At 42.0% G+C, this 13,059-nt stretch overlaps 1 protein-coding gene across 5 annotated transcripts in view; it reads left to right on the forward strand.

The window, feature by feature from the left end:
* SNED1 (sushi, nidogen and EGF like domains 1) overlaps window positions 1-13,059 on the forward strand; it is a 112,141-nt gene that overhangs the window by 80,109 nt on the left and 18,973 nt on the right. For all 5 annotated transcript variants that reach the window (XM_066598474.1, XM_066598452.1, XM_066598459.1 and 2 more), the window contains 7 exons: window positions 4,183-4,299; window positions 5,588-5,704; window positions 6,410-6,526; window positions 7,754-7,870; window positions 9,066-9,242; window positions 9,323-9,436; window positions 10,887-11,000. In XM_066598474.1, coding sequence (XP_066454571.1) covers window positions 4,183-4,299; window positions 5,588-5,704; window positions 6,410-6,526; window positions 7,754-7,870; window positions 9,066-9,242; window positions 9,323-9,436; window positions 10,887-11,000 — 873 coding nt within the window. The remainder of the gene's footprint in view (window positions 1-4,182; window positions 4,300-5,587; window positions 5,705-6,409; window positions 6,527-7,753; window positions 7,871-9,065; window positions 9,243-9,322; window positions 9,437-10,886; window positions 11,001-13,059) is intronic.

A 13,059-nucleotide genomic window follows, 5' to 3' on the forward strand; every position in this document is an offset into this window, starting at 1 on the left:
CTGTCAGATTTGTGCATGCCATGGAGCGAATCCATAAGAAGTCATATGGCCTGACGATTTTTATAAAACGCGACAGGCACTAAATACGGTTGGGTTTTATTACAGCTCTGCTCTATTCCAGTCAAGATTATTTTATTAGGTTTAATGTTATACAGGGTGGCCATGGAAAAGTAAGCCAGGGCCACACTCTTATGAAAGCTGTCTAAAAGAAAATCTCTCCTTTTTTCCCATAGCAACCAATCACAGCTCAGTGTTCATTTCTTGTACTGCTGAGGTAAAATGAAAGCTGTGCTGTGATTGGTTGCTATGGGCAATAACAACAGATTTATACTACTGAGGTAAAATGAAAGCTGTGCTGTGATTGGTTGCTATGGGCAATAACAACAGATTTATACTACTGAGGTAAAATAAAAGCTGTGTCTGTGATTGGTTGCTATGGGCAATAACAACAGATTTATACTACTGAGGTAATATGAAAGCTGTGCTGTGATTGGTTGCTATGGGCAATAACAACAGATTTATACTACTGAGGTAATATGAAAGCTGTGCTGTGATTGGTTGCTATGGGCAAGAACAACAGATTTATACTACTGAGGTAAACTGAAAGCTGTGTCTGTGATTGTTGCCCACAGCAACCAATCACAGCTCAGCTTTCATTCCTTATACTGCTGAGGTAAAATGAAAGCTGTGCCTGTGATTGTTGCCCATAGCAACCAATCACAGCGCAGCTTTCATTCCTTTCATCGCTGAGGTAAAATGAAAGCTGCCCTGTGATTGGTTGCTATGGACAGCAAAGACAGATTTTCTTTTTAGACCGCTTTCATAAGAGAGTGGTGCCTGGCTACTTCTCCGTGGCCCACCCTGTAGTTAGGATGGTAGTGCTTCTGTTTACAAAACAATCACAAAAATAATGTTGCAGGCTCAAATATCCACTTTGTCTCATCAAACCATAAGAAGTTTTTATAAAAGGTACAATAAGAAAACAGGCCACAGTAAAGGTCTTTCCCTTCATGAGAAAGCCATTGTGTGATTGTGTCAACTTTATACTATACTTCATACTTTGTGTTTCATTCTCCTGACAGTTTTTAGATCCCAGTTAAGCTTAATTTGCATAAACCCAGAAAAAATCTCTTTAGTACCCAATAATCCTTTTGCACTTCGTCATGCATATATCCATCATGAGCGAGGCCTAGTCTCTGCTGAATGTACATGACAATATGGCAGTACCCAGGTGGTCAGGGGCATGGCTGATACCCACAGCCCTGCTTCTTGTTGCAACTGCTGTAATCTGAGGGAACTCTCAACCCTTTAGGTGCTGTGATCACTAGTGGTGGCGGCATTTAAGTGGTTGACAGAAGGTGGGTGCTCCCATGTCAGCCCTTCACTCTTCCCATAGAGAGATCACAGGGCGCTGATTAACTGCCATGGTAGCAGGAGGACTAACAATGGCTTCTGGGTCTGCCATGCACAGCGTATTGGGATCAGGGTCTAAACTGCCTGTGTAAATCTGATACACAGCAATATGGAAGTATTTAGTTCCTAGTGAGACAAAAAAAAAATGGGAAAAATGTAATAAGATGTTGAAAAAAACCATAATTGATATTGCAGAGCACATAACGATCCCTACTATAAAACTATCTATGTAGTACACACAGTTAACACTGTAAAAAAATGCCAGAATGGTTGGGATTTTTTGGTCACTTCACTTCCAAAAGAATTAAATAAAAACTGATCAGAAAGTTGTTTATACCCCAAAATAGTACTAATAAAAACTGCATTTTACTCCATCCCGAAAAAAAAAAAGTTCTTACACAGCTCCATCGAAAGAAAGAAATGCTATGGCAATGCCACAACTTTTTCTTCCAGTGAAAAATTATTTAATTGTGCAAAATTGGAGAAACATAAAAAAATATATAAATTTGGTATCACTGTAACCATACTGGCCTGCAGAATAACGGTAAAATGTTATTTATGCTGCACGATGAAGGACGCTGCCAAATGGCTGGGATTTTTTCCAACCCCTTCCTCCAGAAAAAGTTGATAAAAGTTATTCAATAAGTTTTCTGTACTCCGGTGGTGCCATTGAGAAATACAACTCATCCTGAAAAAAAAAACCTTCATTACGTGGCTATGTTAACAAAAACATAAAAAGGTGTGGATTCCAAATGCAGTGATGAATAATACTGCCGCATCTTTAAAGGGGTTATGCCAAGATAGAAAGTTATTCCCTAGCCACAGGATAGGGGATAACTTTCTGATCAGCGGCAGTCTAGCTGCTGGGATCCTGACCGATCTTGGGAACAGGGGTCTTGAAGGTCCCTGTATGAATGGAGCGAAGGTCACAGATGTGTGCTGCCGCTCCAGTCATTTCAGTGGGATCACTAAAAATCGTCAAGCACTTGCGCTTGGCAATTAGCAGTACACCCATTAACCCTTTCCAATCCACTGTCTGACGTCTGAAGACATTCTGATTGAAGGCTGTATAGCTCTGATGTCGAAAGACGTCCAGCAGGGTATTCTTACTGTATATTACTGGCCAGTCTGTTGTCGAGGGCCTCTCCAGCATGTCCCATACCGCAGTACTGGCTCTAGCCAGCAGACGGTGCCATTGTATTATGGCAGAAAGAGAAAGCCCCCTGGAAAACCCTGAATCCAAAATTGGATTGCAAAGGGTTAATGGTGGAAGTGGAAGCACACATAGCGCACCCAGCTCTCCATTCATGCAGGGACCTTCAGGAACCCAGATCTCAATGACTGGACCCCCACCAATCAGAAAGTTATCCCCTATCCTGTAAATAGCGCATAACCTCCTATCTTGGTGCAGCCCCTTTTTAGTTATTATGGAGAAACATTGTTTCATATGTGATTAACATACCTATCATTCACTTTCAGGACATTTGTTATGATCAAAGATTTAAGTTGTTTATAGCAGAAACGAGGTGTCCATGTTGTACAAGACTGTTTTTGTCTTTATGGCCCTTGAATGTATGTAATGAGTTATCCAACTCCTCTTTCTGCAGCTTACTGTTGCTTTACATAAGGACTATCTCAGAATATCCAAGTAACTTCTATCAGGATCAGGGACTTCTATCTGTAAATAAAAATAAACTCTATAGAAGTTTGCTGGAGGACAATCCTAACTTCCACTGTTTTTACCGATTGTTCTCATTTATGTTCTCGCTGTATTGTGACGTTTTGTTAGTTTCTTGCTATGGTAATAAATGGAATTATAACAGCTAATGGCAAATCTCCATGACATTAGTCTCAAGGTTAATTACATTTAGGAAAAACGTACCTTTAAATATATTTGTTCATCACCAAAGAAAAAGTTTAGAAACAACTCGTTACTGTAATCTGTATTAAACTCTCATGGAGCAATGAATATCAGAATGTTACCAGTTGTAACTATAGGGGACGCAGCAGTGGCAGCAAGAAATGGACCCAACACGGGCCAATAAAAAAAAAACCTCAGTGTCATTGGGCAGAAATTCCTTTAAACACACAGTAATGCTATTATGGCAGTTAGACATAGATCATTTATGTACAGTATGGGGCCTACAGTGCAATTCAATGTGTCAGTCCACTTTAAGTAGTTGAGTCTCAGAGGGCAATTATATAGCATGTCCATGTTAGATGCATTTAGGTGAAGGGTGCAAATAAAACCTTTGCATTGCAGTTCAGGACCTTCAAGTTGATGAATGCACATAAGACTATGGAAGGACAAACAACTAAACTGAATGCCCAACAGTTATAGCATATTAAAGGGGCTGTCTGCCTCTGGAACACAACTACTTCTGCCAGGAAAAAAAAGCAGTCAGCCATGCAAGGGGAAATGTAATATTTCATATCAGCCATCCAGATGAATGGCTGCAGTGTAATACAAAAATGGTTTGAGTCTGCTAGAATGGGAGCCACACATATAAAGTGACTGTCTTGGCTCATAGAGCTTTTTCTAATGACCACCCATTCCCACCCAAAAGAAATGTAAAAAAAAAATGCTGTCATTGTTATATTTCACTTGTTTTATTGCAGTTACATCTGCTTTTCCCCTAGATGCTTCTACCACTAGGCTCTAGTAGTGTCACCATGTGACATGCTATGCTTTGCTAACTTTAAAACAAAGCCCCTTGGCCATTCCATTGTAACTTACATTATTCTTTACTGCTCCGTTTTGCTTTTCAGAGGTGACGTCTCTGCCCTGCAGTATGGGTTCTCAGTGTCCGGATGGAGGCTCCTGCATGGAATATGGAGGCAGCTACCGGTGTGTGTGTCACACTGATTATATCATCAGCAACCACTGTAAGCTATGCTGCATTAATAATAGTGATAAATGGGGTTTCCTTTTTTTCTTTCCAAAAACAGTCAGGCCTCATGTCCACTGGCAGATTTGATTTATGGAATCCACATAGGTTACCCATGCAGAAGATCTGCAAATCAAACTGCCCATGGGCATCTGCAAATGCATTAAACCATGCAGATTTGTTTTGCGAACCTTTTGGTCCGGAAAACAAATCACAACATGCTCCATTTTGCTGCGGATCCCACACGGACGGCTTTCATTGAAGTCGATGAAAGCCGTCCGATCCACAGGAAAGCAGAAGTTAAAAAAAATATTGCGCATGCGCACGGCGTGCCAGCTGGCGCTTCCACACGCATCTTCAATGAAAAAGAAAGAAGATACGAATGGGACACAGGAGAACCGCACCGGATGCGGACAGGTAATTATGCGTCCTCGGCCGCGGGTAGGATGGGTTTCCGCTGTGGGCTCCTGCATGCGGAATCCGACCCGCCCGTGGACATGAGGCCTCACTATTGTCCATATGCTTTGTCTGCTATTAGCAACTGCAAGGGTGTATGTATCGTAGAGGTAGACCATATGGCTGCTATGGGGCCCATGGAGAGAGGGGGCCCAGTGAGGTTTGGTTTCACCTCCTTTTCTACTGGGTGGCTGGAATCCGTATTGATCTCCCCCCATCTAGAGGAAAATAGTTGATTAATTGAAAACAAGGGAGTTGCGAAATGTCCTCAAGGGTCATTAAAAGAGAGTGGAGGGGAAAATAAACACCAGACCCTTCTGTCCTGGGTGCTAAAATCAAGTACCTTTTAATAAGGGGCCCAGTTTAATCTTTGCTATGTGGACTCCTCTCTCCTATGTACGCAACTGACCACCAAAATATTCAAATATGGCTGCATTTATCTCTAATATGCCAAGTCACACTCACAGGGTTCCAGGATGCAAGAGATATGAAGGTTTGTTTTGTGGGGTTCCCAAATATTGGAGGTTCTTTGTCAAGTTGGTAAAAATGATTTAACCCTACAGAATCAATCTTTTGAAAGCCAGGCAAAATGTAACTGGTGATCATGGTTTTCAGAGTTTCAGCAGCAGCTTTCTGCTCCAAATATCTCATCTTCCTGGCCCCCTTGAGTATGGCACACAGTGGAGTCCCCTGCTAACTTTTGTATATACACTTCTGTGCATTTGCGGATATTTACATTTTTAATGCTTTTTGTGAATTTATTAGCGCATAAATGTGTTTGACATAGGATAAAATAAAATGTTAATCCCTGTTCTGCTGTGTCTTACTAGCACTGCCCTCTCCTTGTGACTCTGACCCCTGCTTGAATGGAGGAAGATGTGAATCTCAGGATGATACCTATTCCTGTGTGTGTCCTCGTGGATTCATCGGAAAAATGTGTGAAAGGCGTAAGATACACACTTGTAACATTTATACTTACAGAAGGGCATGAGAATCACAATTGGTGGAAAAATGTCAATAGTCTAGCTTCTGATAAACCTGGACATTCAATGGGCGTTGTGTAACAGACCAGCCTATGTTTCCCGGGTTGTTATTTTGCCTAGTCATACATGCCTAGTGAAGAAGTGGATACATATGTAATATCTATTGGGAATACAGAAACAGCCTATAAGTAAGAAAACAACTCTGTTTTCTTGTCTACCGTTGACTATAACGGAGAGTGACCATGCACATACATAAGGGTACTTTTACACGGAACGACTGTTGTTCCTGTGCTTTCACGCAGGAGCGATAATCATTTAGTGCATGGAAACGGAGCGCGCTGGAGATCTCTTCTGGCTGGCTGTCTCCATTCACTGTGAACAGGCAGTCATTCAAAGATGAACATCTGCCTGTTTACACCGAGCGAGAACTTGCTCACTAGCTGTTTTGTTTTGGTGAGCTGTAACAAAGCGACTAGTGGCTAAGGAGGATTTCTCGATCACTGCCCCGTTGGATCCCCCTTTACACAGGGCAATGATCGGTTGCAATCCTTTGTTTGAGCGACTTTGTTTTTTGGCAAATAGTTGGACCATATATAAGTACTCTGAGGCAGGTTTGCTGCCTGGTAATTCACAGTTGTTTTGCTCTCTCCCTACTTCTGTGTCTCTTAGTAAAGCCGGTGTTATGTAGTCTACTACCGTGTCGAAATGGAGGAACATGTAAGGAGTCCCATGATGATTATTACTGTGTGTGCCCGTATCCTTTCACTGGAAAACACTGTGAGACAGGTGAGATTTTCTTCTTGTTGGGTGTGCTATTTCCTGTTTGCATTCGTCCATTCTTATTTAGACCACATACATTGTGACCATGTTGATGAGGAGTAAAGAGCACCTGTAATCGCACCTAACAGCGTCTGCTTTATTAGGTACATAGATTCCCTACAAAATAAAAAAATGTTGAGCATCTTTTAGTTGAACTTTTGTCTTGTACCGTTCCTTTCTTATTCTTCCTGGAAATCAATACATTGACAACTTGGTGCTACCATTTTCCCTTGTCCATAGAACGTGACCTTACACAGTCAGGCCAAGTTGTCAATTTACAGATTTCTAGGAGGAATAACAGAGGATATGTGCAGCGCAGTGATCGGTGCTGGAGTGGCGGAGAATTTAAGAGGTGAGTAATGTTTGGTTTGTTATTTTAGAAGATTTTCAGACAAGTCCTTCAATAGAACATCAGTATTTCGTAAAATACAGTAGGCATGTGGGAGCTGTGCCTGTAGTATCAAACTAGGCTGCTGCAAAATGCATAGTGCTATCTGCTTCCAGCACTGTCCGCACCAACAACTGTCCCAGTGATCAGTTGATTGGAGGGGATCATTAGCGGTGGATCCGTGGTGATCAACTGATAATAACTAGAGATGAGCGAGTATACTCGCTAAGGCACTACTCGTCCGAGTAATGTGCCTTAGCCGAGTATCTCCCCGCTCGTCCATAAAGATTCGGGGGCCGCCGCAGCTGACAGGTGAGTTGCGGTGGGGAGCGGGGAAGAGCAGGCGGGAGAGAGGGAGAGAGAGATCTCCCCTCCGTTCCTCCCTGCTCTCCCCCGCAGCTCCCCGCCCCGCGGCGGCACCCAAATCCTTCGGGACGAGCGGGGAGATACTCGGCTAAGGCACATTACTCGAGCGAGTAGTGCCTTAGCGAGTATACTCGCTCATCCCTAATAATAACCTATCCTGAGGACGTGTCATAAATGGTAAAAGTCCTGGACACAACGCCTTTTAAAATAAAATAAAATAATATATATATATAGTGTGTGTGTATGTGTGTATATATCTATATATTTATTTTGTTGAGCAATCTTCGAACAACAGTCACAGACTGTAGCTCATACACGGCCGACATAAGGATTGACCCTTAACCTTTATCTTGTTCTCTCTGCGCCTCATGACATTGGTATATCTGGACAGACACATTAGACAGATACACTTAACACACAATTTATATCTTTTAATCCAGGAATGAGAGGCCCTTGCTCATCTGGACCATGTCACAATGGAGGCACATGTTTTCACTATCTTGGCAAATATAAATGTGATTGTCCACCCAACTTCTCTGGCCGTCACTGTGAGAAAGGTAAGTAACAGCAGCGGTCATTGTGTTTTTTTTGTTCTTTTTTTAATGTTTAATTCCAGTTTGTTCATCTTCTAAATTTCCTAGCCCAAGCATTTCAGATCATCCTGTGTGCTGCACATGTATTGTCCTACGGCATGACAAGCAAAAGATAATGTGCATCTGTGGCATGAGCAATGTATTTTATTCCCAACCACTGGGTGCACCTTCATAAGCTGAAGGCTTCATGCACATGGGCGTATGCAATTTTGGGCTGTGAAAAACGCATCATTTTCACTACATGTATATGTGCATTTTTGATGCGTATGGATGTTTTTAACATTAATGTTGCATCTGTGTTCACTGCGTTTATTACAGCCGCAAAAAAAATGCTTGAAGCCCAAACCAATGTCACTTCTTTTGCACTGTCTGCTGACAACATACGTAAAAAAACAATGAATATGCATGTAACATCCATTTTTGCTGCATTTTTTACACTCACACAGCCTTTCATGGGTGACTTTGGTTCATGATATGGACCAAAAATGGGCATACAGCAATTTTTTTACACGCGTAAACAAACAAGCCTAAATACACCAGTTTAACTCAGTGGTTTTGTATTTAGTCCATATTCAGTCAGCAAGAAAGTAAGGACTGAATACAGACAGAAAGTACAATCATTTGAATTGACGCTAAGGGCCATGAAAACCTTAGACCCCATACTTATCTCCGGATCTGCTTCTCGAAGAATCCTGCATGACGCGCCAGTACAGTGCATGATGCGCCGGCTGTGTCGCAAGGCTCATGGGCCGGGTTCAAAGGTTTATCTTGGGGGCCCTCCAACTTCTCTTAACCCCTTAACACAGAGGCGTAACTTGAAGCTCCTGGGCCCCAATGCAAAACCTGTGACAGGGCCCCCAACTATAATGCTTTATTCATAGTACTGGGCTCCCTATATGGAGAGGAGAGGGCTAATGGGCCCCCTAAGGCTCCTGCGCCCGGGTGCAACCGCATCCCCTATAGTTACGCCAGTGCTGCAGTGCCTTGGAAAACAATACAAGCATAGAAAACAAACAATCAAAATTTTTAATGAAAACCAATTACAAAAAAAACGTAATTTTTAATCAATGTGTTTTTGAAAATTAAGACCGCAAAGGTGTACATAGCCTTCAATTAGATGTGAAACTGACGTTCTTTCATTACATTAACCGTTTTATAGCTGATTTGGACTGTGGGCCTCCAGAACATGTAAAATATGCAAAAGTAATCATAACATCAACATGGCCTGGTGGAAAAGCAGAATACCATTGCAACGAGGGGTACATAATGAGTAGCCCAAACAATACCCGCATATGCAGTGAGGAAGGCATGTGGAGTGAAGCTCCACGCTGTGAGGGTAAGTCTTTTCGACTACTGTGTAAGGAGAGTAAGGAGATAAAATACTGGTAATGTCCAACTTTTCTCTTGTGACTGTAGAAATTGATGAGTGTCAGTCACAGCCATGCCAAAATGGTGCAGTGTGCAAGGATCGAGTGTCCCACTTCCTATGTGATTGTCAAGAAGGATACAGTGGAAAGCATTGTGAATCGGGTAAGACCACTTTATCAGTGATATACACAAGCAGAAAATACCTTTTGTGTGTGAAGTACCCATACAACCTCAGTGGAATTCTGTAGTGCATGCAACTCTAATACAATGGTCCAAGACATGTTTGAAAACACAAGGAAAAGTCTTACCTTCTTATTCAGGGTATACAGGGCCCTTTTAACTGGGATGACTGTTGGACGCTGAAGGGCCCAACATTAGTCCCAGTGATAATTGCTGCTGTGTTTTAACACAGAAGCCTTAATAGCTAAGTGAATGGAGGCGAAGCAGGCTGGGGATGATTCTGGCCTGCCTCTAGTCACTGTAAACAGGCAGTCGCTCATAGATGAGCGAACAGTGCAGCGGCAGACCAGCGATGGTTTTCGGGTCTGTATGAAAGTTTTGATCAGCAATAAACTAACTTTTTTATTGCTGATTGTTCTTTCGCTGCACAAATTTGCAGTTAGCATGCAAACCACTCGATCTAGTGAGTGGTTTGCATGATAATTGGGCCATTTTAAATAGCCTAAAGACACAGGAATATTTTATCACTTTTCAACTAAAATAGTAAGTAGTGTATTTACGACATTATTTTGCACTAAGGGTGGCTTTACACAGGACAATTAGCGTCTGTATAGTCACTTGAAATGGTTGCAACATCATATGAATGGCTTGTTTGTAAGTTTTACATGGAGTAATTGTTCGCTTCTTCAGTTTCTCAATCGCAAAACAAATTGTTGGGTCGAAAGATTGTTCGTTGAGACTACTTGGGGGACGTGAGGTTTTTTGGTGGGCGTGTATTTGAAATTTCAACCCTTCCTTAACACACACTTGGTGGTTGCTGAGGCCACTGAATGTACATAAATATATGCAAGTGGTCTTTAAGTAAAAACCAAGTGTTCGAAGGCCAAACCAGCAAGAGCGGCAGCAGTGAGTGTATCTTCAAAGACCATAACCAGCCAGAGACCTTAGCATCAAATGTCCTATCGAAGACCAACGGGGACTGTTTAGTTGAGGATCATTTTCACGTATTTATGTGCTTTTGGGAACCAATGAGTGTTAAGTGGGAGCGCAAAATGATCAAAATAAGGCGGTAATCAATCAGTGTTCAGTGGGAAGCGGATCCCAAACAAGCGCACACTACCCTGCGAAGTTGTTGTGAACCGCTAATCGTTGTCTTACAACAGACGATAATTAATCAATCAGCCACTATTTTAGGATGAGCAGAAATGATCCAACAAGAGTGTGATTTCTCTCTCGTCCTGTTTGTCGCGTATATTCGCTCTTTCAAGAGACTATTTGCCAATAGTTGCCCCATGTAAAGCCACTTGAAGATAGCTTTCAGCTAAACTAGTGAGCAGTGTATTTATGTTGCCTTTTTTCCACTAGGAACTAATACTTATTAGGGTTGTATTTATGCACTTTGCTTGAATGATTTTTTATGGTTCATTTGCAGACATAAATGAGTGCTCCTCGGATCCATGTAAAAATGGAGGAACGTGCCAAAATTTACGTGGGGCCTACCTTTGTTCCTGCCCTGAGGGCTATGTTGGTGCCCACTGTGAGACTGGTAAAAAAAAAACAAGAAAACCCAACTAAATGTAACAGTAGTGTACCACGCTAGTACTTGCTTGTTTGTAGTTATTAGTGAGTTCAGAGAAAGATGTAACATACCAGATGTTAGGAATTATTGTGATGTACTTCAAACTCTGCAGCTTGTTAAAACGCCCTACATAATCATCATTTGCTTTTCTTTGATGTTACAAATGTTTAATTCAAAGGGCTGGGCAACATAGAGAAGTAGCAGAAGTGTGTTTTTCCTATTATTTCCCATAGCCTTACATCTCAAAAGACCAGTGTTATAAAGAAAATCCCGTTTTGTTGGGTGCTTGGGTGTCTTTCTATGAAGACTAGAGTTAGTACATGGCAGACACCCAAATATACATTTTTGGAAGAATAATATTAGAGAAGAAGCATATTCAGGAATCAGGGCTAGTGCCTTCTGCCGCTGCTGGCAGGTCATTAAGCAGCTTCATATTTTTTTCAATGGTGGAACATTAGAGTAGAGCTAGAATGGTGCTGAAATTTGGAAACCCATTACACATATGTCTGCTTTTATAAAGATCGTGCAGGCATAAAAATCAAAAACTAATCGGCATGTTTGCTGTGAATGGAAGTGGGTGTCTGGAAAGTTCCCTAGCCCGCTCCACCTCCATTCACTGAGCAGTGCACAACATTGATCATTGCTGGGACCGCTGCTGGATGCTTCTGCGCCCAAAAGTTAGCCTGTATAAAAGAGCCCTTAGGGTAATTTTCCACGGGGCGATTAATTATTGAAACAAGTGAATGAGTCGTTCACTTTCCATTTACGCTCACAGATAATTGTTTATATTTCTTCATCATAGCTCGTTAAGTCAATAGTTGGTCTTTCGAGGGAATCTGGAAATGCCTGGGAATGGTTTGTGAATGAGTGAATGATCACCTTTTACATGGAATGACTGGCAAATGATGACAATCACAGAAAACGGCCATTACTTACTAAGTAAGGAGTGCATATAGATGCATCCTCTCACCATGCAGGTAGCTGACTACCAAATGGGGGAGCTAATTACACCTGTGCAGGACACTGATGAGACAGCCACTCACACTGCCTCTTGATTTGAACGATTTTTTTAAATTATATTCATTCCATCTAAAAGCACATACAGGTTTAGGTCGGCTTCAGACGACCGTATATCGGCCAGGTATTCACGCCGGCTGATATACGGCATCTCTCTCTGCAGGGGGGGGAGGCTGGAAGAGCCAGAAGCAGTGCTCTGAGCTCCCGCCCCCTCTCTGTCTCCTCTCCACCCCCTCTCCGCCCCTCTGCACTATTTGCAATGAGAGGAGGCAGGATGGGGGTGGGGCTAAATTCCGGGAATAAGCCCTTACCCACAGATTACAGTTGATCACTGGGGTCCCAGCAGGACAACACTTGATTATCACCTTATTTTCAAGGCAACCTTCTAACAAGTAGGGTTCATTCAAAGCTGAGAACCCTTTTGTAAGTTTGACTATACACAACTTTAGGCAAATTTTTAAAAGACTTACTATTTGGCAATCTATTTGTATTCACATCTATTTGCTCAACATCTGACCACACAAATAAAGAAAATGTAATACCATCTAGCCTTCATTTACTGAACCTGCACTTTCTGTTAGTGTGGCCACCTTGTGCCTTACTGCTGATTAGTCTTGCACATCAGCTTGCAAGAAGTCTGCTCTATTCCTCCTTACAGAACATTGGTGATCTTCTGTACATACTGTATGTATCCAGCTTCTGACAAAATCTCTTTTTATTAAGTTTTGGACTTTGTGTTTGAGTTTCTTGTGTTGATATGCAGTGTTTGGGTCTTCTCCAGACACTGGTCTACAGAACATTCTTCCAGTTTGCTAAAGGCTCGTCCTGGTGGGTCTAAGCAAACTTTGAATATAGTTGGATGCTATTGGAGAGTGCTTTCTCCTCTTTCCTACCCTCCCATGTACACTCTTCTTCAGTGTTTTCATGGTGCTGGACTCATAAACATTGACATTTAGTGTAGGTAAAACTGAAGAGCCTTGGATGCTGCCCCAGAATTGAAAACCAGAAA

This window comes from Eleutherodactylus coqui, chromosome 1 (assembly GCF_035609145.1).
Source record: "Eleutherodactylus coqui strain aEleCoq1 chromosome 1, aEleCoq1.hap1, whole genome shotgun sequence".
Taxonomy (NCBI): Eukaryota; Metazoa; Chordata; class Amphibia; order Anura; family Eleutherodactylidae; genus Eleutherodactylus; species Eleutherodactylus coqui.